At 49.6% G+C, this 22905-nt stretch overlaps 7 protein-coding genes across 7 annotated transcripts; 3 read left to right on the plus strand and 4 right to left on the minus strand.

Annotated features, from left to right (window-relative positions):
* Positions 1 to 1621: 1621 nt before the first annotated feature.
* sskB (uncharacterized protein) lies at positions 1622 to 5708 on the plus strand (the record flags this gene model as incomplete). The annotated part of the gene is made up of 2 exons (XM_058464627.1): positions 1622 to 3378; positions 3431 to 5708. 2 exons carry the CDS (start codon positions 1622 to 1624, stop codon positions 5706 to 5708), a joined length of 4035 nt encoding a protein of 1344 aa, XP_058318480.1.
* A 1720-nt stretch (positions 5709 to 7428) lies between these two features.
* On the minus strand, positions 7429 to 10526 carry N7508_006562 (glycosyltransferase; the record flags this gene model as incomplete). Its single annotated transcript, XM_058464628.1, has 8 exons — positions 7429 to 7604; positions 7679 to 7817; positions 7895 to 8441; positions 8494 to 9078; positions 9123 to 9263; positions 9319 to 9555; positions 9619 to 10237; positions 10412 to 10526. The coding sequence occupies 8 exons, from the start codon at positions 10524 to 10526 to the stop codon at positions 7429 to 7431; spliced, it is 2559 nt and encodes an 852-aa protein (XP_058318481.1).
* Positions 10527 to 11515: 989 nt separating this feature from the next.
* Positions 11516 to 13936, minus strand: N7508_006563 (UDP-Glycosyltransferase/glycogen phosphorylase; the record flags this gene model as incomplete). Its single annotated transcript, XM_058464629.1, has 5 exons — positions 11516 to 12231; positions 12307 to 12980; positions 13043 to 13318; positions 13370 to 13764; positions 13814 to 13936. 5 exons carry the CDS (start codon positions 13934 to 13936, stop codon positions 11516 to 11518), a joined length of 2184 nt encoding a protein of 727 aa, XP_058318482.1.
* A 1600-nt stretch (positions 13937 to 15536) lies between these two features.
* On the plus strand, positions 15537 to 15911 carry N7508_006564 (uncharacterized protein; the record flags this gene model as incomplete). Its single annotated transcript, XM_058464630.1, has 1 exon — positions 15537 to 15911. One exon carries the CDS (start codon positions 15537 to 15539, stop codon positions 15909 to 15911), a length of 375 nt encoding a protein of 124 aa, XP_058318483.1.
* A 645-nt stretch (positions 15912 to 16556) lies between these two features.
* Positions 16557 to 17687, minus strand: N7508_006565 (GID4/VID24 family protein; the record flags this gene model as incomplete). The annotated part of the gene is made up of 4 exons (XM_058464631.1): positions 16557 to 16623; positions 16682 to 17039; positions 17110 to 17260; positions 17325 to 17687. 4 exons carry the CDS (start codon positions 17685 to 17687, stop codon positions 16557 to 16559), a joined length of 939 nt encoding a protein of 312 aa, XP_058318484.1.
* An 887-nt stretch (positions 17688 to 18574) lies between these two features.
* On the minus strand, positions 18575 to 19355 carry N7508_006566 (mago nashi family protein; the record flags this gene model as incomplete). Its single annotated transcript, XM_058464632.1, has 7 exons — positions 18575 to 18589; positions 18645 to 18770; positions 18830 to 18917; positions 18971 to 19034; positions 19087 to 19182; positions 19232 to 19269; positions 19324 to 19355. The coding sequence occupies 7 exons, from the start codon at positions 19353 to 19355 to the stop codon at positions 18575 to 18577; spliced, it is 459 nt and encodes a 152-aa protein (XP_058318485.1).
* Positions 19356 to 19672: 317 nt separating this feature from the next.
* On the plus strand, positions 19673 to 22701 carry N7508_006567 (coatomer subunit beta; the record flags this gene model as incomplete). The annotated part of the gene is made up of 4 exons (XM_058464633.1): positions 19673 to 19977; positions 20040 to 20460; positions 20512 to 22507; positions 22559 to 22701. 4 exons carry the CDS (start codon positions 19673 to 19675, stop codon positions 22699 to 22701), a joined length of 2865 nt encoding a protein of 954 aa, XP_058318486.1.
* Positions 22702 to 22905: the final 204 nt, after the last annotated feature.

The raw sequence follows: 22905 nt of genomic DNA on the forward strand, positions 1-22905 counted from the left end.
ACAACACATTCCGGGGCTGATATGCATCTCATTACGCTATTGATACTCCTGGCTTCGTATAAAATAGTATACCCGAACATTGCCGCATTTGCAAGTCATGATGCGTGCTTTGCATGAACATTGTGTAGTTTCCGAGTATATGCACAGGCAGTGCATGGGGAATTTGCACTGCCCATTTAGATCCATTTGGATATCACAAAGTCGTCATTATTTGAATCAGTTACTGCAGATCTTCTCTAGAGCCCCAGTTAACTGTCAATGAATCGATCCTTGAGTTCACATCGGGTCCACTGATCGACAGCCTTCAAGATCGTCGATGATCAGGCGTGGATGCAATGCCCTTCTAGTCAGGGGTAATTCTTCTATATTTGTAAATAGTAAGACGCTGTAATGTTTTATGTGTGCATGATGAAATGTACATGTATTCGAACATTAAGTTTAGGCAGTTTATAACCACGAGAATTTCTTGCTGTTTGAAGTGTACTTTCTGGACTGACGTTAGTTAGTCTAGTAGTCTCAAGTGCTCTACAGATTTTATGATGGGGACTATTACTAAATTGCTTTTTAGATGCAGATTAGTGATTCTCGTGGGCTGATCATCTCATCCTGCGATGAGCATGAGGCACTTGCCCATCTCCTAGTCTCGGATCGACAAAACAATAGAGCTTTAACATGTAGATAGGCTCTTTGATGCATAACGATCGTTCCTTGTATCAATAGTCTCTTCTCTCAGATCAAACCTTGTGCCCTCCATGCCTTGTCATATTTATTCTTTTCCATCAGCATTCAACGATCGCCCGAATACAAGCCACATTGCACATCATCATCACTCGTAACCAAGGCAAACAGGACCTTGGATTAATCCACAACACAATTTAGCCGCATACTTCCATGCTATCCCCAAATACTTTATTTGATAGCTTACTGACTGTTCTACGACTGGCCTTACTTGCCAGCCAATCAGCAGCTCCACAGCTACCATACAGATCCCTGCTGCTTAACCGAAAATTTCCGTCAGCTTGTCCCAAAGTAGACGCTAAATCCTGACCAGCAAATCGCGCCATGGATAGACCCAGCAATTATCAGCCACACGCTGATAATCATAGCCGGCTGTTGTTGACCATGAATATGATGTGCTCTTCCATTTTGAAAAAGGTGCGCCTAGAGCATCCAACCCCGGAGCACATGTTTATACAATAATCCAATTGCCTATCAGAGCTCTAACGCCATATTACACCAACACCCGGCGTTTGGTCATCTGTCCTGAGCGCATCCAATCAGTTCAAGGAATGGCTTGTGGCATTTCATGAGCTCTTTGCAAACCCGAGGGCAAAAACAAGGAAATTTCCATGTTTCAAAAGTACGACTAGCACATAAGACAGGTTCGTTTTAGGACTGGACGCGTAGACTAGGCTTGGACTTAATATAAATGCTGGTCAGATATTAAACCACGTAGGAGCTAAGCATCAAACAGGAAAAGATACTCGGCAGATCGGAAGGTCAGTGGTGGGCGGCGGGGAAGATCCCTGACATCCGGCCGTTTTCCGCCACACTTGCACCGCCACACACGCCCCTATCACTTCACAGGGCTTCAACGACGTGACCACCACACATATCCACCATGGAGCACCCGGACATTCCCAGTCCTGATTCAGATGGCTCAGGGTCCTCTGATGAGTACCCTACCCAATATCCCAGGGCCAACTCCTCTTTCGTAGAGATTCCTGAAGGCGCAATTCAGACGCCTGCCACAACCATCACGTCCTCCCCTCCAAATCACTCCCCAGGTATTCCCTCATGGCCTAGTACCCCGGCAACACGACCACGGGGCGCTAGTGTTGGCGCTTCCTCTATGCTCGACAAATCCGATGGCCTCGCCATGGCTAGCGACCCTCGACTTCAGCGCCCGTCCGTCCCTGTACGGACTCCCTCCCATACCTACGCACCGCAGCGCCGACCGCCCCAGTACATAAGCCTTCAAGAAGACCGCCAACGATCCTCATCAGCCAAACGCGGAACCCGGCGCGATCTGAATGCGCAATATCGAGCCCAAGAGAAGGCCTACGTCCAGCGGATTCGAGCGAACCCACAGGCTTGGTATCATCACTTCAAAGACGCGCAGACAAACAACATGATAGATGGAGATGCCGATCTAGAAGACCCTTCTCCCTCATCAGAGGTAGCCTTTGAAGATGATTCCTACGACCCCGATACCCAACTCTTCCTTCCCGACGACAACCTACCAACGACAGAAGAACTCAAGCATCCTAAGAACCAGGAGCGACTAGAGTGGCATTCTATGTTGGCATCGGTGTTGAAAGGTGATGTGGTTAAACAAGAAAAGCAGCGTTTGATTGGGTCCGCGGAATCAAAACGGTCGGCGGCCCAAAGCTACGCGCTTTGGATCGGAGTTCGGGCAAGAACATGTGGCCGAAGTCTTCCTCTTCAGCGGAAGTTGATTGAGGATGCTCGGTCGCACCTTGGCCCCCTTATCGAGGATATCATCAGTTTCCAGATTAAAGGCGAGACTGAGATTGGCAAACCGCCAAGGCAACAGGTCCTGGATGTTGTGGAAAAGGTCGAGAAATGTGAGGTCCTTTATTCGTCACACAAGGAGATGGAGATTGCGAACCCTCGTGTCGCTTCGGAGGAGTTCGTCTCCAGTCGCGCCGCTATCTTTTCGTGGCACAACATCACGGCTCTGATCAATACCGAGCTGGCTGTGTTGCAGAGCTGGGTCGGAAACGAGGCTCTCGACTTCGCCCAGCCCAGGGTTAAGTCTGCCAAGAACGATCTTTCCGATGGCTCATCCTTCCTGGATCGCATTATGAAGGAAGATGGCCTGAAGACTCTCCAGGATGAGGACGGCATGCTTCTTAGAATCCTTGCCGTTATCCAGAAAGCAAAGAGTACTTTGATTGAGAACGCAGAAGCGTTTGCGGCGCGTCATTTGCCGCCATATATCGAGGAGCTGTTAACACTGATTAACTTTCCCTCTCGGCTGATCCAGGAGATCATCCGAGTCCGTCTGTCTTATGCTAAAAACATGAAGGATCCAGCTCAACAGGCCCCAATCCTGATTGACCAGATGATTTCCCAATTCCAAATCCTCATGAAGGTTGCGGTTGACATTAAGTTCCGCTACCTTGACATCTCGAGGCCAGAGCCTGGCTGGGATTTACCACCATGTGTTGACGAGAATTTTGATAACTCGGTATTGGATGCCATGAAATACTATTTCCGGTTGCTCAACTGGAAATTGAATGCCAACAAGAATACCTTCAAAGAAGCCGAAATCTTGGAACAGGAATGGGGATACTCCTACGATATCGGCCGCCGTCTTGACGGTGGAGATATTGAGGTGGCTGAACAGTTTAGGTATTGTCTTCATCTGGAATATTACTCACGACTTGCGCTGACAAAACCATAGTGCTTTGACTGCTAGATCACTCCAACGTCTTATGATTCATTTCGAGCGCGAACTCGTCCCGAGACCCCAAGAAACCGTGTCAGACATGGACAAGCGATACAAGAGTATTCTGGATTCAACGCGTATTCGCCAACGCAAGCTGTATCGATTCTCCAAGTTCTTGTGTCAGCTTTTCGAAAATGCTTCCGAATACAACATCACCACCGACATTGCATATGATTTCTTCGAGGCGCTCTTAATCTCCGACCACTTCCTCGTTACTTCTTCCAATGCTGGGGGTCAGAAGGGTGTCTATTTGGTCGCCCATCCTGCTTTGTGGAATCGTCCTGCTGACATCCAGGCCATTCTGTCTACTTCCTTCAAGGAAGACGACACGGCGGAGGATGTCCACACTCCATATGTCCTGGTTATTCGCCCTGAAAGACCTCTTGCATGGGCAGGTAAGCAACTGCAGGTGGAATTTTTGGAGCACCCAACCGACGTGCGCTTGGGCAAGCTGCGTCTTGTTGTCGAAGGCATGCAAGAGCGCCTGCAAAATGCTCGGATGGAATTGTCGCGGCTTACTGGAATCCAACTTGATATGGTCATTGAGCAACGTGCCAATCTTGGTCGTGTCAATGTGGAGTTGAACAAGATCAAGAAAATCTCTTTCAAGCTGTCCATGACCATCATGGATAGTGTTGCTGTCATCAAAGACCAGCTGCGAGAAATCAAGTGGGAGAACAATGATCTGGTCCAGGCCTGTTATGCATTTGCAACCGAGTTCGGTAAACGGTCATCCAACTATGTCGACGCCAATAGACGCGCAATGAACAGTGCTCGATTGGTCGAGTTGTCTCTCGACTGGGTCTCTTTCGTCTGTGATGAATGCGATGCTGCAGACCGAAAGACGTTCAAGTGGGCTGTCGCCGCTCTCGAATTCGCAATGGCGATTACATCCAGCCGGCACCTTCTTTCCATGGATGAGGACCAGTTCAGCAGCCTCAGATTAAAGGTTGCAGGATGTATGTCTCTCCTTATCTCACACTTTGATATCATGGGCGCTCGCTCCTCGCTCGCAGCAAAGAACGAAAAGCGCATGGAAGAGCGTAATGGTGCCCGACAGATCGGCGCTGGTCGAATCACCAGCGACGAAGAAGCGTCAAAGCTTGTTCGCGACACGTGGCATGCACGTGTTTTGGAGATTGAAGACCGAAGAATCGAGGAAGATGCTAAGCGCCAAGCTCTTGGACGAGTGCTGGAAGGATCTAATGAAGCCGATCGATCTCTCACGGTACTTTCTTCATCTGCCACAAACGTCACTTTGCGTTGGCAGCAGGGCCAGTTCATTGGAGGTGGTACCTTTGGTTCCGTCTACGTGGCTATCAACCTGGATAGCAATTATTTGATGGCTGTCAAGGAGATTCGTCTTCAGGATCCCCAGCTCATTCCCAAGATTGCTCAGCAGATTCGAGACGAAATGGGCGTGCTTGAGGTACTTGACCACCCTAACATTGTGTCTTACCATGGAATTGAAGTGCATCGTGACAAAGTCTACATCTTCATGGAGTACTGTTCCGGCGGTTCGCTTGCCAGCTTGTTGGAGCATGGTCGCATCGAGGATGAGACCGTGATTATGGTGTATGCTCTTCAACTTCTGGAGGGTCTTGCCTATCTTCACGAAGCCCACATTGTCCACCGTGACATCAAACCTGAAAACATTCTACTTGATCACAACGGTGTCATCAAGTACGTTGACTTCGGCGCCGCCAAGATCATTGCCCGCTCAGGTCGGACAGTAATGCCCAATGAGGGCTCAGCAGCTGGTGGCCACAAAGATCCCATGCTGAACAAGGAACCAACACGCAAGAACCAAAAGACAACCACCGGAACCCCCATGTACATGTCCCCCGAAGTCATCCGCGGCGATGCCTCAGACCTGGCCAATCGCCAAGGCGCCGTGGACATCTGGTCTCTAGGCTGTGTGATTCTGGAAATGGCCACAGGCCGTCGTCCATGGTCCACCCTTGACAACGAGTGGGCGATCATGTACAACATCGCCCAAGGCAAGCAGCCAGTACTTCCATCCAGCGACCAACTCAGCGACATGGGCATCGACTTCGTTCGCCGCTGCTTCGAATGTGATCCCTGTCGCCGCCCGACCGCCGCCGAACTCCTGCAGCACGAATGGATCGTTTCTATCCGCCAGCAGGTCGTCATGGAGCCTCCCACCCCGGGCAGCGAATACAGCAGTAGTGGCAGCTCCACTAATGGCCGTCAGAACTCCACATACCTGTGATTTCACCCACTCTCTTCTGCGACTTTCTGTTTCTACGCTGTTGTCATCACTCACGATACAACTTCTGAACTTTGATCATGGAACCAAAAAGCATTTCACTTTTCCCACAACCCAACGCAAAACCACACTCGCTCGATCTCGCCATTCGAGAATGGCGTCGCATGTGATACCCCTGCTCACTTCTTTTTGCTCTTTTGTCATGTCATATCATGATCCCCATCTCATAAGATAACGCCATCTCATTTCATAATCACGGTACGGTCCTATATTATTCATGCCTTGGACCGCAGATCTACGCATTCCGGTTTCTTGTTTATCTTGGTCTTTCTTTTTTTGTTTTTGTTCTGTCCGTGTTCTTCGCGTGCGATCTCTTGTTCTGGGCGTCGTCGGTATTTTGTGGCATTTCTTTTTGATGTCACTTGGTTGTATGACACTCGGATGTATACGAATTAGGGGGTTGTTGTTGTCTCTTTCTGTATATGCTGTTTCTTGCATCTTTCTTTTCGGCATATCTAGCATATACTGTGGTTCCCTTTGGGGTTTGCTCTATCAATATATTTTATTTAGGCTGGATCTTTTGGGGCATTCATCACTTGCTATCTTCTCGTCAGTTACTTCAACTGATGTGCATCCACAATGCTTGGGAGGCATATTACTCTTGTTTCGAATTGGGGTAATCAATTGGTTATGGCTAGCTGACTTTGCTAGTCTCAATCTATCCCTGGATGAGGACGGATAGTCGCGCAATATAATCAGATATAAACATATGCTATGGCAATTCCGCTTCAATGCCAGCCATTATGGGCTTGCATACGGGCTTGCTCTATCATTATGTTTTATTTAAGCTAAACAATTTAGTCACACATCCCTAGCTATCTTCTCATCGGTCATTCGACTCATCTCGTAATCCAGCGCCTTATAGCCAAACGCGTTAACCCACAACACTTGTCAATTTTCCATGTCCATGTTGAACCGCAATCTGTATACCCGGGCAAAAATAGGCCTTTCCAAACAGACGCTGCAATACGATGGAAGAGAAGGGCCTACGCATGGTTCCATGCATACCTGCAGTGATACGGCTCTCACCGCTGACAAAAGTCTTGCGAATGTGAGACATCATAGGATAAATCGTATTCGAAGTCCTTGAATGACAATTGGCTCAAATGAGAAGATCTACTGCTGACACCTCTTGCATATGAGGCCTCAAAGCCTCGTGAGATTTAATAGGGCGTCTTGCTCAGTCGCCACGTTGTTTCCGCTTCTGTAATTTCAAATCAGACATACATAACCATACGTTGAAGAGGCCATGCCGTCCCCCCGTGTAGTAGGCCGGAAAGAAGCAGAAGAGTCTACTTCGTAAGTCTCCCTGATTCCGTCGTCATAATCATGGAACACGGCCGGTGTCTCTCGCTCCTTCTTCTTTCTGATAGCCACTGTGCCCGTTTGGAGCGTCTCACAAGGCCGATACGGGAACCAGTCCGATGAACCAAAAACATTATTGGATCTTGGTAGTAGTTGTATAAAGCTCAGGCTCGATGACAGGGAGGTGTTTCCCGGAAGAGTCGTAGGATCGAATAGCAAGCATCTGATCAGCTAACTGGTCCCGCGTCTGATTCCGAAATAACAACAGCTGGCGACCTGACGATCTTTTTGCGCTTCTATCGCTTATCATATACCTGGAGGCGTCCGTCCTTTTTTTACGCTTCGCACCTGCTAGATTTCAAGCACGCCATTGTCTGATGACATCCGCCCGTTCGTCAGAGGATGAAGTTTGGAATTCCTCAATCCCCTGAGCAATTCGTGAGCGCTGAATGTGCCTCTGCTTCCCCTCGGATAAGGAATCCCGCAGATGCTTGTGAAGACCGGTCAAAGGGTATGCTGCTAATCCAAACAGTCCTGCTCCAGAATTTAGCCTATGCTTTCCTACCTAAGCAGCGGTAGTGTTACAGTGGATATGGATGAGTACGGACCTGCTAATGGTTTGAGCATAACACCTGCAGCCCCTTTTTCAACTCCTCCAATGAGGCCTTTAGCTCCGGCCTTCTTTAGGCCACTGCGAGGTTGTGTGATCAGCCCGCTGATACCGTCGTAAATGCCGAATATAAACTCCTATACGACAAGTTAATAGGGTATGGACTGAAGTGCGGCGTAGTGAGTATGATTTGGAGCTCTGGTCGCATACGTACATTTCCCGCAGCTCGCAATCCACTGTGAATCCCAATTACCCTCGGGCGATCCCTCACAGTATCGTCGTGAAATAATAAGGGCGCATTGCGAAAACCTTTGGACAAGGTAAGACTGATTTCCATGGGGGGTATGATGATTATATCCAGGGTCCCTCGCGCCAAACGACTTGCATGAGCCGCTGTTGTTGGCAGGAAATTCTCAAAGGCCGCAGCATACCTTTTCCTGCCTTTCCTTTTGGATCGCGCACTAAATGACCCTCGTCTCACTGTATCCCAGTCATCCCTCAGCACAGTGGGAGTCCCAGCACGTTCTTCGACGGAAGTCGACTCATGTCTTTGAAGACGGTCACCTGGCTCTCTCTGACGCTTTCCGCGAAAATATGCGTAGCACCGTCTGCCCGAGACCAAGTCAAAAATCTCCGAGGCCGTGTCTCCCACGTCAATCATAAACTTGGTCATGCTGCCAAATAGTGCCTGTGATCCCGCACTGAGCGGATTCTGTGGATCTCTGCTAGTGTCGTATTCTTCAGAACGGTACCTAGGTCTCCTATTCAACATCCCAAACGGGCAAACACAAGTAAGGGTGCCATTTTACTTACAGCTTGATACCATGCAGATCGAGTAATCCAGCTTCAACCAACACAGTCGCTGCAAAGGCACTCAGGGCGAGTTTGGAATCCTTCAGCCACCACACAGCCGGACGAGACGGGCATAGAGCACACCTCATTCGCTCATAGTGCAAATGCCTGTGGAAACTGGAGACAGCGTTCTCAACACCTGATTCGCCTTGGATGATCTTACTGATTTCGTGGGCTTTCTGCTTTGGTGATGGGCTCAAAGCCTCCAAGATAGCGTCCGCCAGTTTGTCCACAGTGAGGTCTTTATAAGGAATTGGAGACGGGCCAACTCCGTCTCGGGCGACCATGGCCCCCCAGAAAGGCTGATCACCAAAGAATGGAATAATGACTGTCGGACACCCAAATTTGAGACCAGTTGCGGTTGTCCCAGCACCGCCGTGGTGCACCACACAGGAAACATGCTGGAACAGCCAGTCATGAGGACAGTTGCCCAAGAGGAAATTATTCCCTTCTTGAATATCCACACTATCCGCTCCTAGCCCACTCCAGCCTTTAGAGATAATCGCACGCTGGCCAGTTTTTTGAACGGCGCCGCGGATAATTTGACTTAACGCTTGTGGATTATCCACAACAATGGAGCCAAACCCGACATAGATTGGGGGCGGGCCCGCCCGTAGAAAGGCAGCAAGATCATCTGGGGGGTGTAGTCGGTTGTAGAGGAGAGAAAGGTAAACCCGCAGACGTCGATATTGTCGGACCAATCCTCTGGTTTGCTAAGTAATGCAGGAGACCTAGACTACGTCAGCGGATCAATCTTCACTTGCATGATATGAAAGGTGGCTCTACCAGAGATAAGCGTGCGGAATATTCAACCGATGAACGATGCCTTGAGCTTGAGCGGCATCCAGAATGTCCAATTTGAGGGTTTTTCTGCGGAATCTGTTGATAATGTCGCCGAGGCCCTGCCAGTGGATCATGTCTACAATGGCATAGGACGCAGCATTGGCCACCGTTGGTTTCGTCTTATATCGTCTGATATTGGCTAGCGGGTGTGGGAAAGCTTGGGTAGGTGACCATGGCATCCTATAGATTCTTATTCAGCATCTTCTACGTGATATCAGGCACTGCTTAAGGGGCGTGACTGACGTAAACATTATGGTGAGAGGGATCCCAAGCTTTTCCGCACAATGAATATGAGCGAAGCTCGGGGGATTTGCAATAATTGCATCCGCCACAAATGGCCGTTGTCGGCAACCGACGATACCATGCACGGAATCATCCGGAATCTGGTGCAGTTGCGTTCCATCTCCAGTCTCGGAGCATGAGCGCCAGCAGCCATGGATAATGTCATCCATGTCGCGTCGGTGTCGGTGGATAGCTCGGCTTCGAATCGTCTTAAATTCAGGTAGCAGTCCCGTGTTCTTCACCATGAAGGCCATTAATTCTGCTGGATGTCCTCCAATATCGAAGAATTCTAGTCCATTCTCCATGACCGAATTTCTAAATGTCAAATGTGTCGCCAGTCGGACGCGATGACCGTACTGCTTCAAGGATTTGCCAACCGCAATAAATGGTTGGATGTCTCCACGAGACCCTACAACTTGGATGACAATGTTGAGACGGAAGGGACTTGCATCCTCTTCCTTTCGTTGGGCTGCCCGTTCAGCGAGTTCTGCACGAGGCGGACAGGGCGGAGAAGGCCTGAAGGGAGCCAATAATCGCACAAGACTGGTGTCAGACAAGTTGATATCCAAGCGTCCATCTCCTAATAGCAGAGCAAGTTAGCACCAGGTATTCAAAGCAGCGTAACCCATTATTGTTGTGTGATCCTCTCCAGGGGTGTGCGCAAGAATAGTCATGGCAAGGACTCAATCGCACTTAACACTGTGACACCCGATTCCAATCTAGTCCTCATGCGCGACTGGGCCTGACCACTAACCCTGGAGGCATTCCAGGGCATGTCTGCGGACGGCTCTGTAGCAGTCGTCATTGTCTTGGCTCCGTAACGCGTATGCGAAAATCCCAATGTCAATCTGCTGAGCAATCTTCACCATTCCTCAGCATAAACTGAGTCAGATATATACTCAGCGAAAGCGGGATGACACAAGTGTGTAAACCTCAAAAAGATGCAGAGGTATGAAGAGGGCTTATATGGGAAGTATGATGCCGTTTGTTGGACCGATAGTTCTGCTTCCAACCCGATCATATGGTTGGTACTGGCGGGGGAGATGGGAGGAGACACTTTCTGAGAATGAGGGAAATCGAAATTATTCCTCGGAGCCCTACACCGAGCTTGGAGATAGCAGTCGGGGATGGAGCGGGCTAGAAGGGCCTCTGACGGAGGGATGAGGAAATTCAGACTGGAAGTAGCGAATTATGGTTGGCATCGAGTCACTCGACTCATAAATACGGGAGAAGATGGCATGGGTTTGCTGCCTCTTTGGTGGCAACCAAAAGGCACATGATTTACCGTTTGGCACCCTGCATAGTTTAACTTCGTGCGTGTTACGCTCCCACGGTACTGAAAAGGTCACGGATTGATGTGATTATTCTATTGTTCAAGGAGACAATGGCGGATTCACTCTACCGGTAATTAACTATAGACTCACGGGATATCAAGACGTAATTTATTGCATTTAGTAAGGTTTTTTGGGGTTGTCCAGCTTGGTAGTGAATTACGTGAACCAAGAGCGTATGGTCTAGTGTGCATGTATGACGAATGAGATCAAGCGGAATCAAATTCGTTGATTGAAGAGAGTAGCGTGCGCTTCAGGCATACCTCCCGAATGCGCCGATACTCGGCAGTCACAACGCTGAGATAGCCAAGAAAACTAATCGCTTGCAAGGGGTAAATACCCACTCTATGCGCGGACGGCTACGTATACTTCGTGCGTTCTGCGATCATCTCGTTTCTTCCGGTCACTGTGCAATTTTTGACGCGTACCAATTCGAGGGTTCAAATGGCAGAAAGAAAGAAGGAAAAATGAAGGGAAAAAAAAAATCCAATTTTACAAATGAGTAGCTTTTGTGGTAGAGTATCTCCTCACTTCGCAGCGTTTGTCGTCAACACCCGCTTAAGCCGGTTCTCCCCTGGAGCATACGGCTCATCTGCCTTCTCGCGAGCCATGTCGTTGACCCAGTGTCCATTGGGCCGAATGATCGCGCCTTTCGACAACTCCGATGCCAGGTACAGCCACGATAACATGTTGCCCACGGTGCTCACCTCGTCACTTACGCTGATTGCTGCATATCTGCTCATGCGGTTATACAGTTCCTGGTCCATCCACAGTTCAAAGAGATGGTTAGCTACCGCTTCGGTGTCGCCGACATCAACCAGGAACCCGTTCTGGCCATGCTGGACTTGGAGTGGGATTCCGCCGGCTAGAGTCGCGATCACCGGTTTGCCCATGTGCAGCGCCTCGGATACCTTGACCTCAAACCCCTCGCGAGTGGAGAGCTGTAGGGCGATCTTTGCCTTGGACAGAAGAGAGTTGAGCACCTGGTCACTAGGGCCGACACGCATAATGCAGATCAGTGACCGAATATGCTCGAGATGCTGCTCGACAAAACCTAAGGCGGCCTCATATACGATCGACCCGTCCGGATCATCGACGGAGCCGTGTCCGCAGATGAGCAGTTTAGGAGGTTTCATGTCCGGGCGTGCCTCGACAAGACGTCTGTGGAACAATTCGTAGGAGGCGAGGACATCTTCGATCCCTTTTGAAGGGTCGAATCGGGCAACCTGTATAATGTAATCCTCTAGCTTGATATTAGCTTATTGAATTCTAGGTAGACGTGTAGGGAGAGAACCCCCACCCTGCTGGAGTAACTGACCTTCTGGAAATGCAATGTTCGGCATGTACCGTTCCCGGCACTTGGAGTTGAAGAGCCGTCCATAGTACGAGGTGCTCCAGTCTTCCATAGGCTTATTGAGTCCGTCCAGCCAGTCTGTTGAAGCTGGCAGATATCCAAGCTTTTCTGGAGGCACATTCTTCGGCACAAAGGCGCGTACGGGATGACTGAGAAAGAGATCTGCTTGCTTGATTGCTTCCCATAAGAATTCCCAAGCCTCGGCCTGCGGGGTGCCAGGCGTGTCGACAAGATCGCTTCGGATCTGAATGTGACTACGGAAAATGACCGGCCGGTCCGGAGTTTGTTCCTTGATGAGCGGAATCAGCCATGGCAGCTGCGGGTCGTCAACGACGATCACATCAGCACCGCCCTCCCACGGTGGCACTAAAGGGCCGTTCTTTTGAAGCCAAGGTGGAGGGGGCGGACCATGTTCCTGGAGTAACGGATAGGCGTAGGAGCGAATGTTCTCAATCCACTGGGGAGCTAGGAGTTTCTTCCCCTTAAACCAGTAGCGTTCTGCATTCTCAAGGACCCAACCATGGAGGACGTCCCTATCTTCCTGAGTGAATCGAGTGCCGGGAGGGGCGACGCCTTGGAGGATATTGTGGTTGTTCTTGGTAATTCGGAAGATACCATGCCTCGGCTTCGGGACATACCTAAATGAATAGTGAGCAGAGAACGGAGATGGATACTGCGATCGAGACTAGCAAAAACCTACCACCTAAGATCGACACCGAGTACTTTTGCAAATCGAACCATGGCATGGCGCATTAGGGCGACACCACCACCCTGCGGAGTAGCACTGAAGAAGGCTATCTTTACCCTGCGTTTCTTTAGGTCGTTGGCATATTTATTAATTGCCGCCCAAGTCGGGGCTTCCACTGTTTTCTCATAGTCCGCAAGCTGGGTCAACTTGACATGGAATGCGGCGTCGACCTCAACAAGGCCTCGGACCCCGATCTCTGGGACGGGAGCCTGGCTGGGACCGAAGAACCTATCGAGAAAGTGAGAACCAAGCTGGACTTAGCAAAGGTGAAAATCGAACCTGATACATTTCCTTGCGATCGACTCGGCATGTTCGTCCAATGACTTGAACGATAGGTTCTCTTCGTATAACCCCCAACTGACTTTTTCCTCCGAATTGCGCAGCACAATCGGGATGATATCTAGCTCAGCCCAAAGGCGCGAACAGAGATCGGGGCACCGTTCGGACAGTTCGGTCGACATCGCTAAGCCGACGAACTTCTGGCTGTGCTTCTCCTGGTAGTCACCAACCTTCTCTAAAATAAATTCCGTGAACCCAGCCCAACCATCTCGATGACTGCCACTAGGGAATTCGAATTGTGCAAAGTCCAGTGGATACGAGGTATCGCGCACGGCGAGGGCAAGGGATGCTCCAGCCAGGAGGTGGAATCGAACTGCCGCACCTGCATAGATAGCCTACGACGGGTCAATATACAACTTCTGAGCACGTGAAATAGCTCCATACACTGAATGGCGGCCCCGTCCAGTCGTCTTTCCACCGCTGGGGCTTTAGCTGATGCTGATATACAGACTTCTGTCTCTCGACTTCATTGCCGCTTCCAGATATGGCGCCAGGCATAGTAGTCATGCTTCAGTCAAGTATCGTGTAGTCTCGCCGAGACAGAAACAAATATGAAGCAACCGTAACAGTTTTGAAGGCAGCGGTCGGTCATAAATGCCAGTCTATCTGAACCGACAGACCATGTAATGCCAGGATCGGTCATGAAACGTCATCTAGTCATCGGTTTGAAGAGGTGGCGTGCCATCTGAGTTATAGCTTATGAGTAAAGAAACACAGGTCGGGCCTATCCATGGTTCACACACACGTTATTGTTGCACCACCCATCATCTCAGATTTGTGGTTTGGTCTAGTCTAGGCCGTTGCGGTTATTATACTGTGCGTGCAATAACTAACGAACATGTCTTGTGGCGCCCCCCAACGGCGATCTAGCCCTCCCAAGGGTTTGCAAACGCGCACCACAAGGTCGCGGTTGTCGTGACGCAAGGGATATTCATCCAGCGTTTTTGTATGTGTGAAGATTGCTTTCTCGAAAATAAATATAGAATGGAATACGTGTCATGTCCCATCTTTCGGAGTACTAAGAGCCAGCAATCTTGTCGTCTGCGTAGATGCACATTTCCATTTCAATTTTTCGGCACATCAACAAGATGTTTTCAAGTAACTCAGCTGCGGCTTTCGAAGAGCACTTGGTTCCTGACAAAGAACGTCTTACCCACTAAGTGATATCTTCTGAATCCCTTCATGTTGGGGGGCGGAAGATCGCGTCTTGACTCGATAGTAAAACTAAATCGTCCCGCTCCACTACAGCAGGCGAAAAGCTTTCACAATATCTTGATAATGGTAGAGATACTCAATCGTTTTAGAAAATATGATATTAATTATTAAATAGCTACAATAGATATAGCTAGCGCCTTTAGTGTTTTGGAGGGGGAATGCCTATCGTTTCCTTACTCTTATAGCCCGCCATTACACGAGATATACTTTTAGTCCCTACGACTAGTGCTAGTATTAAACGACTTTTTTATACTGCTCGGGATATCTGCTATTATCGCCGTGGAAGACTAAGTGCAACAACTATCTAGGAGTTAATACTTTTTTTCTGTAGGAGTTGTCTTCTCGGCATTCTCTTCGGTCACGGAGCTGTCGGTTTTAACAATTTTCAACACTGGTCGTTGGTTTGAAAGGAGAGACTAGAAGCTTGCCAAACCGCCAAGGACTGTGATCGATTGGCGACTGATGACAAGCTTCCTAAAGTGTTAGGCCTTAAGACAAACCTTCCTGAATGGTGTCGAGCAAATGTACAGCTGGAATTGAAAGTAAAGAGCCACCACTTTCACGGTTAACTAGGGAAGTTTGACTTTCAAGCTCCGTCTATCCCCCCCTCCCCTCCAATGACAAGCCGCTTGACCTGCGGATTCCAGTAGTATATATTCATTTCCAGTTTAATAGAACCTATCTGTCTTAATATACTGTTATCATTGATAATGGGTTGGGTTTTGTTTGCTAACTTATGACCGGGGTTATGAGATTCGGCCCACGCTGGCCAATTTCCAGAAAGGACAACGCCACGAACACGGCTTTAACCAACGAAAGGATGTCGAGAAGTGTATGCAAAATACACCAGCTCCTTGCCCGCCTGCCGCACCATTCACCAAAGACGCCCTGAATGGCCCACGTCCAAAATACCCAGAACTATAGTCAGGTCATCCCACGAGCCGGCCACTTTACCGAGTACCCGACAGTGAAGGTCTTCCCATATGAGAATCAGAGAAAAAGTCTTGCATACACCCAGCTGAAAACGCCCAAAGGAAAATTGGGTGAGGAAGAAGTCGAGCCTGGCTATGTCCGTCCTATTATCGACGAGCACACGGTCATTCAGAGTGTTCTCTATCAGCCGTCGCCACCACCTAGATTGACAGCCTGGAGTCAAACCAGCTGCTGTGAACCCGAAAGACAAAAGCAGAGCTTTTATGCCTTCTCAGGAAGTTTATCCATCATGAACTTTTGGCGGATATGGTCTCTAAGGCGGGCGGTGATCTGACTTCTTTCCAGTGTTAAACACCCTCATTTATCCATATGTATTATGCAATTGTGAAAATTGTTGCCAAAGAGTGAAAAGTTTTCCAGACCGGATGCATGTCAATTGGCCGGATGCCCAAAGAGGAGATACTAACAGACTAAGTTAAGAAGAAATAGAGGATGACAATAAACGAACAAGAAGATAAGAGATTAGAGCTCCAAGTTGAGGGCGCGAAGGAACCGAAACCAGGTTGCCAGAGGGCCGCCAGAGGCGGGAAAAAAAAAACGCCGTTTCATAGATCACGATATCATGAGACATAAGGGACAATTTGAGAATGGATAAAATCCAGGTCGCTTTGATAGCGTCGGAAAAGGAAGTCTTGAGTCTTTGTATGGTGTGTGGGAACAAAAGAATCTTCGACGAGTGGGTGGGAGATGAGAGGTGAGACAGTGGGTATTTGAGAGAAAGCAACCAGGAAAGACGGCGCGAGAGGAATGTCAAACATCCAAATTTCACGAGTGACATGGGACCAGGAAGCGCTGCTTAGACATGGTGTATCACGGATAAAAGAACAAGATGTAGAGTATGAGCGTAAACATCAAGCATTGGCTCAAAGGTGAGGATGGTAAGGATATGTGGGTGCGCCAGCAATCGAGCTCACCGTATTTAACGGAATTCGAGTGCTGGCGCGCATCCACGATCCTCGACATGCTTGAGTTCGAGTTGTTGGAATCTGGGACAAAAACAACGTTAGTTGCACAAGTCTGGTGCTGTTAGGTTTATTTGCTTACCGTTCACTCTTTGCGTGGAAGTATACACCACTCACGGTTCCTTCGATCTGATTGAAACAGATGTAGTAGAACCCTTCAAAGCTGGCACCTGAAATCGTCCTCACGCGATGGTCGGGAACAAGGAAGGATTCCTTCCATCTCATGAAAATGTGTTCGCGCTGGGCAAAATTACGGTAAGTGAAGTCTGCTTTTTTGGCTTGTTTTGCTAGTGGACGCCAGGCCGGAAACCGGGACCAGTGGTGGAGGTCTGTCTTTTCCGAGGCGCCCCAGTCCTCATTGCGAGTCTGGAAAGTGTGTTTGGTCCCAATTATTTCCCCTTCAAAAAATGTGGTCAAGGTGGGATGATCCTCTGTGAGACCTATAAAGAGCAAAAAAGGGTCAGTAAGGATAGGTCCCATGCAGGTTCCCCGTGCACGCGAATCACGAACCTTGTATGCGGAGATAGCCGCAAAGATATGACTCCGCCATATCCACGTGCTTAATTTCAACATCGACATTGTAAACTTGGCGATCCGATTGTTGTGTTCCAACAAATTTACTTCCAGAGCGCAAAAAGGATGATGTGTGGTTTGGTAGGAGCTGCGGCAATAGTTAGTATACAATTGGGTGGCGACTCCGATGGTCAGTCAGGCTAACAACATACCCGAACGTTTGAGAATTCCCAGTCGAGCAGCGAGGAATTTGTTGGCAATGTCGGTGTCTGACTACGGATGCAGGATGATTCTGCAGGTGAACTAGACCTCACGGGTGCAGTGTATTCGTCCGCGCCCGTCAGCTTCTTCTCCACCTTCAGCGGCTCCGTTGCCAAGAGGGTGCTGCCATCGTCGGAGCGACTTAAGACAGATGGTGCGATGGCGCTTTCGGGTGAAAGAGCATCAAAGGATTCGATGCCAGAATCAGTAGGATCGGGCGAGTCACGCCAGGCTGAAATCCGATCTGGCTCTGGTGGACAAGTACGGGTGGAGATCACCTCGGCGATCGAAGCGTTGTTACTCGGAGTCGGCATTGCGGATTAAAAGAGAGGCAACATCGAACCGAAAGAAACTCCAGAGAGAAAAACAAAGAAAGCAAGATGAAAATCAAAGTTGAAGATTGAGTCTTTTAAAGACGGGGCCCGGGAATGGGGTCAAATGGGGTCATGCGAGCGCACAGCGGGGGAGGCTACTGCGTGGCTTTGCGGCCACTCGAGGTATATTGGGCCCGACCGCCTTGGTCACCGCCTGGGCTGAAGTATATACTGCGTAAGCTGACCTGTCTGCTGCATTGACTCCCAAAGTGACAATTGGGATGAAAGTGTGAAGATCATGGGACTAAACAGAACAAGGCAAGAATTGTTTATAAGACAAAAACTGACAGAAGACTGGAGGTCAGGTGCCTCAGGCGGTGGGGAACTGCCCGGCATTCTGCCGGACAGACCCGACTTTGTATGTCTTGGCCACTAAAGTCAACTGTAGGAGCCGCGGATAACGCGCCAGTAGTTCTGGCATGCATTATTGCTGATCATTCCGTGGAATTGGTGGGTAATAGCTATTTTTTATTCTGCTTTATTTTATAAAATATTCTGCCATTAGTGTCATGTACATTAGAAATGAAAATGAGCCAGTTGGTCGCATCAGCTCAATTACATTGCGTCACTGCAGCTTTTAGGGCGTTTTCCTGCAGACGACTCATCAATTCTACTTTGAAGCTAGTTCAGGCACCTAAAACGCTATTTGTTGAATTGGCAAAATTTCAGGCTGCATCTTAATGTGAAAATTCAATGTTTGGGTGGTATCAATTCCATTATTTCGCTATGGCTTGACTTCGCACCCCGAAAAATCCTCAACGCCTGGTGAGTATCATTAGACAAGACCCCCTAGTTGTTCATCAAGTTTTGCTTCAATCGCTCAACCCTTAGATGGGCTTGATCTGTATCACAAATGGTCAAAATACTGCTTCACATAGAGGACAAAAGGGAAAATACCTTGAAGTGGAGAGAGATCAGCGAGAAAATGAGGGCCTTTAAGTCCTGCACGAGGTAGTAGAACACTCGCAGACCATCGGGGTCATCTGAATCGGTCACATCGGCCAGCGAGCCAATCTTCGCGGTCTGCAGTATCGGGTCAGTCATATGTCGTTGCGTCCACTCGTATTTCACAATCTGCATACCTCGAAGGAAATGTGCTCATTGCCAATTCGAATCTCAAGCTCCTGACGTCCATCCTTGTTCTTCGTGGGCCACTTGGAGTCGTCCTCCCTGGATGGGGTCAGCTCGCATGCTCTTTCTGGGGAATCAATGGGGAAGCGTACTTCAGGACTTCGCTCTCCTTGATGATGCGCTTCACTTCTGCGATTGTGGCAGCGCTCACGCACACTGCAATATCATCAGCTTATGTTCGATCGTTGTCGTCGATCCCCGCACTCACTTTCTTTGCGGATCAGGGAATCATTGCGGTAGTTCGAGTTGTTCGCGTATCGTACGGCGGCACTGCTTCCCTCTGCAATAGTGCGGAGGTCAAATTCTGGTGCAAGTTAGCAAAGCTCACCCATATGACTAGCTTGTAGACTTACCTAGGAACTCGTGCCCGAACCGCCCAGAGTGACCTGAGCTGTGAAGAGTGTCAGCAGCCGAGGAAACCCGGGCTTTTATCATCCATCCTTACTAGTATCGTAGGTAAAACGGCTCATTCGACATGCTTGCAATGGTGTAGCAGAAATGAGGTCGACGTCAAAAGTGCCCAAGTGGAAAAGCGGCGGAGCTTAGTCATCCACACAGACGGGGCCAGATTAAGGGACAAGTTGACCCTCTCCATTGCGCATCATAACTCTTTAATGATTTCAAGGGCGAGGGGTGTTGGTTTACACTAATTGCTTGTTTCTGACTCCTACCCGGACTCCTATCTCCGGGAGATTTATCCTTTGTGTATGTTGCCAACAATGCTGATGTGGCCCCAAAACAACCCCGGAACTGACAACTTGCAGCTCTCCTTCGTTACTCCCTAATCCACCACCATGGCGTCGTTCCTCGAAAACACCTACAGTTTGGTCCATTTGGACAACACTGCCGACCAACCGACTGTGCAGGAGCTGAAATTGCAGCTGGAGAAGGGCAATGATGAAACCAAGTTGGAAACCATGCGGACGATTATCACGATCATGCTCAATGGCGACCCGATGCCACAAATCCTTATGCACATCATTCGATTTGTTATGCCGTCTAAGAGCAAGCCGTTGAAGAAGCTGCTATATTTCTTCTATGAAATTTGCCCGAAGCACGACTCGACCGGCAAGCTGAAGCAGGAGATGATCTTGGTCTGGTAAGGATGACTCCAGGCATTGCGTGTTGTTCGCTTTGGTCTAACACTTTTTGGCTCTGCAGTAACGGTATTCGCAACGACCTTCAACACCCCAACGAATATATCAGAGGAAATACCCTTCGGTTCCTTTGCAAACTCCGCGAATCGGAACTCATCGAGCCCCTCCTTTCTTCCGCGCGCTCGTGTCTGGAACACCGCCACGCCTATGTGCGCAAGAACGCAGTTTGGGCTGTGGCTTCTATCTTCCAACACTCCGAACCTCTCATCCCCGATGCGCCGGAGCTGATCCAGACTTTCCTCGACGGTGAAACTGACAGCACCTGCAAGCGCAATGCCTTTGCGGCTCTCATGTCCATCAGCCACCAAAAGGCACTCGAGTATCTGCGCACAACATTCGACACCATTCCCAACACAGATGAGCTGCTCCAGCTAGCAGAGTTGGAGTTCCTCCGGAAGGATGCAGTACAGAACACTCAGAATAAGGTGGGTTGGAAATATCAAGCTAGGGTCTCAGGCACCACTAACGAAGAATAGTCACGATACTTGAAACTTATGCTCGAGCTTCTCGATGCTTCTACAAGCACTGTTGTTTACGAAGCCGCCACATCTCTTACCGCCCTCACCAGCAACCCCGTCGCCGTTAAAGCCGCCGCAAGCAAGCTGATTGAGCTCGCCATTCGGGAAGCCGACAACAACGTCAAGCTTATCTGTTTGGATCGCGTGGACCAATTGAGAATTCGCAATGAGGGTGTTCTGGATGACCTGACCATGGAAGCCCTGCGTGTCCTCAGCAGCCCTGATATTGATGTCCGGAGAAAGGCCCTCAGCCTTGCCATGGAGATGGTCTCCAGCAAGAACGTGGAAGAGATCATCATGCTCCTCAAGAAGGAACTTGCCAAGACCGTTGACGAACAATATGAACAAAACAGCGAGTACCGTCAACTTTTGGTGCAGTCAATACACTCTTGCGCCATCAAGTTCTCTGAAATCGCCGCCAGCGTGGTTGATCTGCTGATGGACTTCATTGCTGACTTCAACAACAACTCTGCCGTCGATGTTATCTCATTTGTCAAGGAGGTTGTGGAGAAGTTCCCCGACCTACGTGGTTCGATTGTGGACCGCTTGGTTTCGACTTTGAGCGAGGTCCGGGCTGGAAAGGTTTACCGTGGAGTTCTGTGGGTTGTTGGTGAATACTCTTTGGAGGAGAAGGATATTCGTGAGGCTTGGAAGCGTATCAGAACCAGCCTCGGCGAAATTCCCATCCTGGCATCCGAACAGCGCCTTCTGGACGAGGTTCCTGATGACAATGCCCTGCTTCTGGAACACGCCAACGGTGCCAAGGCCGCACCTACTGGATCTCGCAAGGTGCTTGCTGATGGAACATATGCCACCGAGAGTGCTCTCACCAGCCAGTCGGCTGCTGCTGCTCGCCTAGAAGCCGTCAAGGCCGCACAGAAGCCCCCTCTCCGTCAACTGATTTTGGATGGCGACTACTACCTGGCGACTGTTCTCTCTTCAACTCTGACCAAGTTGGTTATGCGCCATTCCGAGGTTTCTCAGGACACTGCCCGTACCAACGCTCTCCGTGCCGAGGCCATGCTGATCATGATTTCAATCCTCCGTGTTGGCCAATCTCACTTCGTCAAGGCTCCCATTGATGAAGATTCCGTTGATCGCATCATGACCTGCGTGCGCTCCCTGGCAGAATTCTCTGAAAAGAAGGAGCTCGAGGCCTCTTTCCTGCAGGATACCCGAAAGGCGTTCCGCGCCATGGTCCAGGTTGAGGACAAGAAGCGGGCTGCCAAGGAGGCCGTGGAGAAGGCTAAGACCGCTGTGCAGATTGACGACGCCATTCCCATTCGTCAATTCACCAAGAAGAACACCGTCGAGGGTGCTGAAGAGATCGAGCTTGATCTCGTCAAGGCCACCGGTGGTGACTCGACCGTGGAGAACAACGCTTCGAAGCTCAGCCGCGTGGTGCAACTCACTGGTTTCTCCGACTCGGTCTACGCCGAAGCCTATGTCACCGTCCACCAATTCGACATTGTCCTTGATGTGCTGTTGGTTAACCAGACTACTGAGACCCTACAGAACCTCTCTGTGGAGTTTGCAACCCTCGGTGACCTCAAGGTTGTTGAGCGGCCATCCACCAACAACCTCGGCCCCCGTGATTTCCTCAACGTCCAGGCTACGGTGAAGGTCTCCTCTACCGACACCGGTGTCATCTTCGGTAACATCGTCTACGACGGCGCCAGCTCCACTGAGACCCACGTGGTCATCCTTAACGACATCCATGCCGACATCATGGACTACATCCAGCCGGCCCACTGCACCGAGACCCAGTTCCGGACCATGTGGACCGAGTTTGAGTGGGAGAACAAGGTCAACATCAACTCCAAGGCCAAGACTCTGCGCGAATTCCTCAAGCAGCTGATGGAGAGCACCAACATGGCTTGCTTGACACCTGATGCTTCCCTCAAGGGTGACTGTCGGTTCTTGAGTGCTAACTTGTACGCTCGCAGTGTATTCGGTATGTTTCATTCCCTGATAGATATCTATACAGTAACTAACTATGACTTAGGCGAGGATGCACTGGCCAACCTGAGTATCGAGAAGGAGGGAGACGATGGGCCAATTACTGGCTTTGTCCGGATAAGAAGTCGCTCGCAGGGCCTAGCACTGAGCCTGGGCTCTCTGAAGGGCCTCAAGGCGGCGACTGCATAAGTTGATGTTTTTCCAGCGGTTTGCGGTCTATGATTTTTGTTACTCTTTCTCCATTTGTTGTGTTTTGTGTTCCCCATGTTCATTTCTCGAGACAAATTGTTCACTTATAGTCTCTTTATTGTAGATGAGATGGAGGTCTCATCGGGAGTAGTGGATAGAGAACAATGGTTTTGATCTTCATAAATGTGTACAGGCTGCCTAAAT

This window comes from Penicillium antarcticum (assembly GCF_028974205.1).
Source record: "Penicillium antarcticum strain IBT 31339 chromosome Unknown utg000006l_segment0_segment0, whole genome shotgun sequence".
Taxonomy (NCBI): Eukaryota; Fungi; Ascomycota; class Eurotiomycetes; order Eurotiales; family Aspergillaceae; genus Penicillium; species Penicillium antarcticum.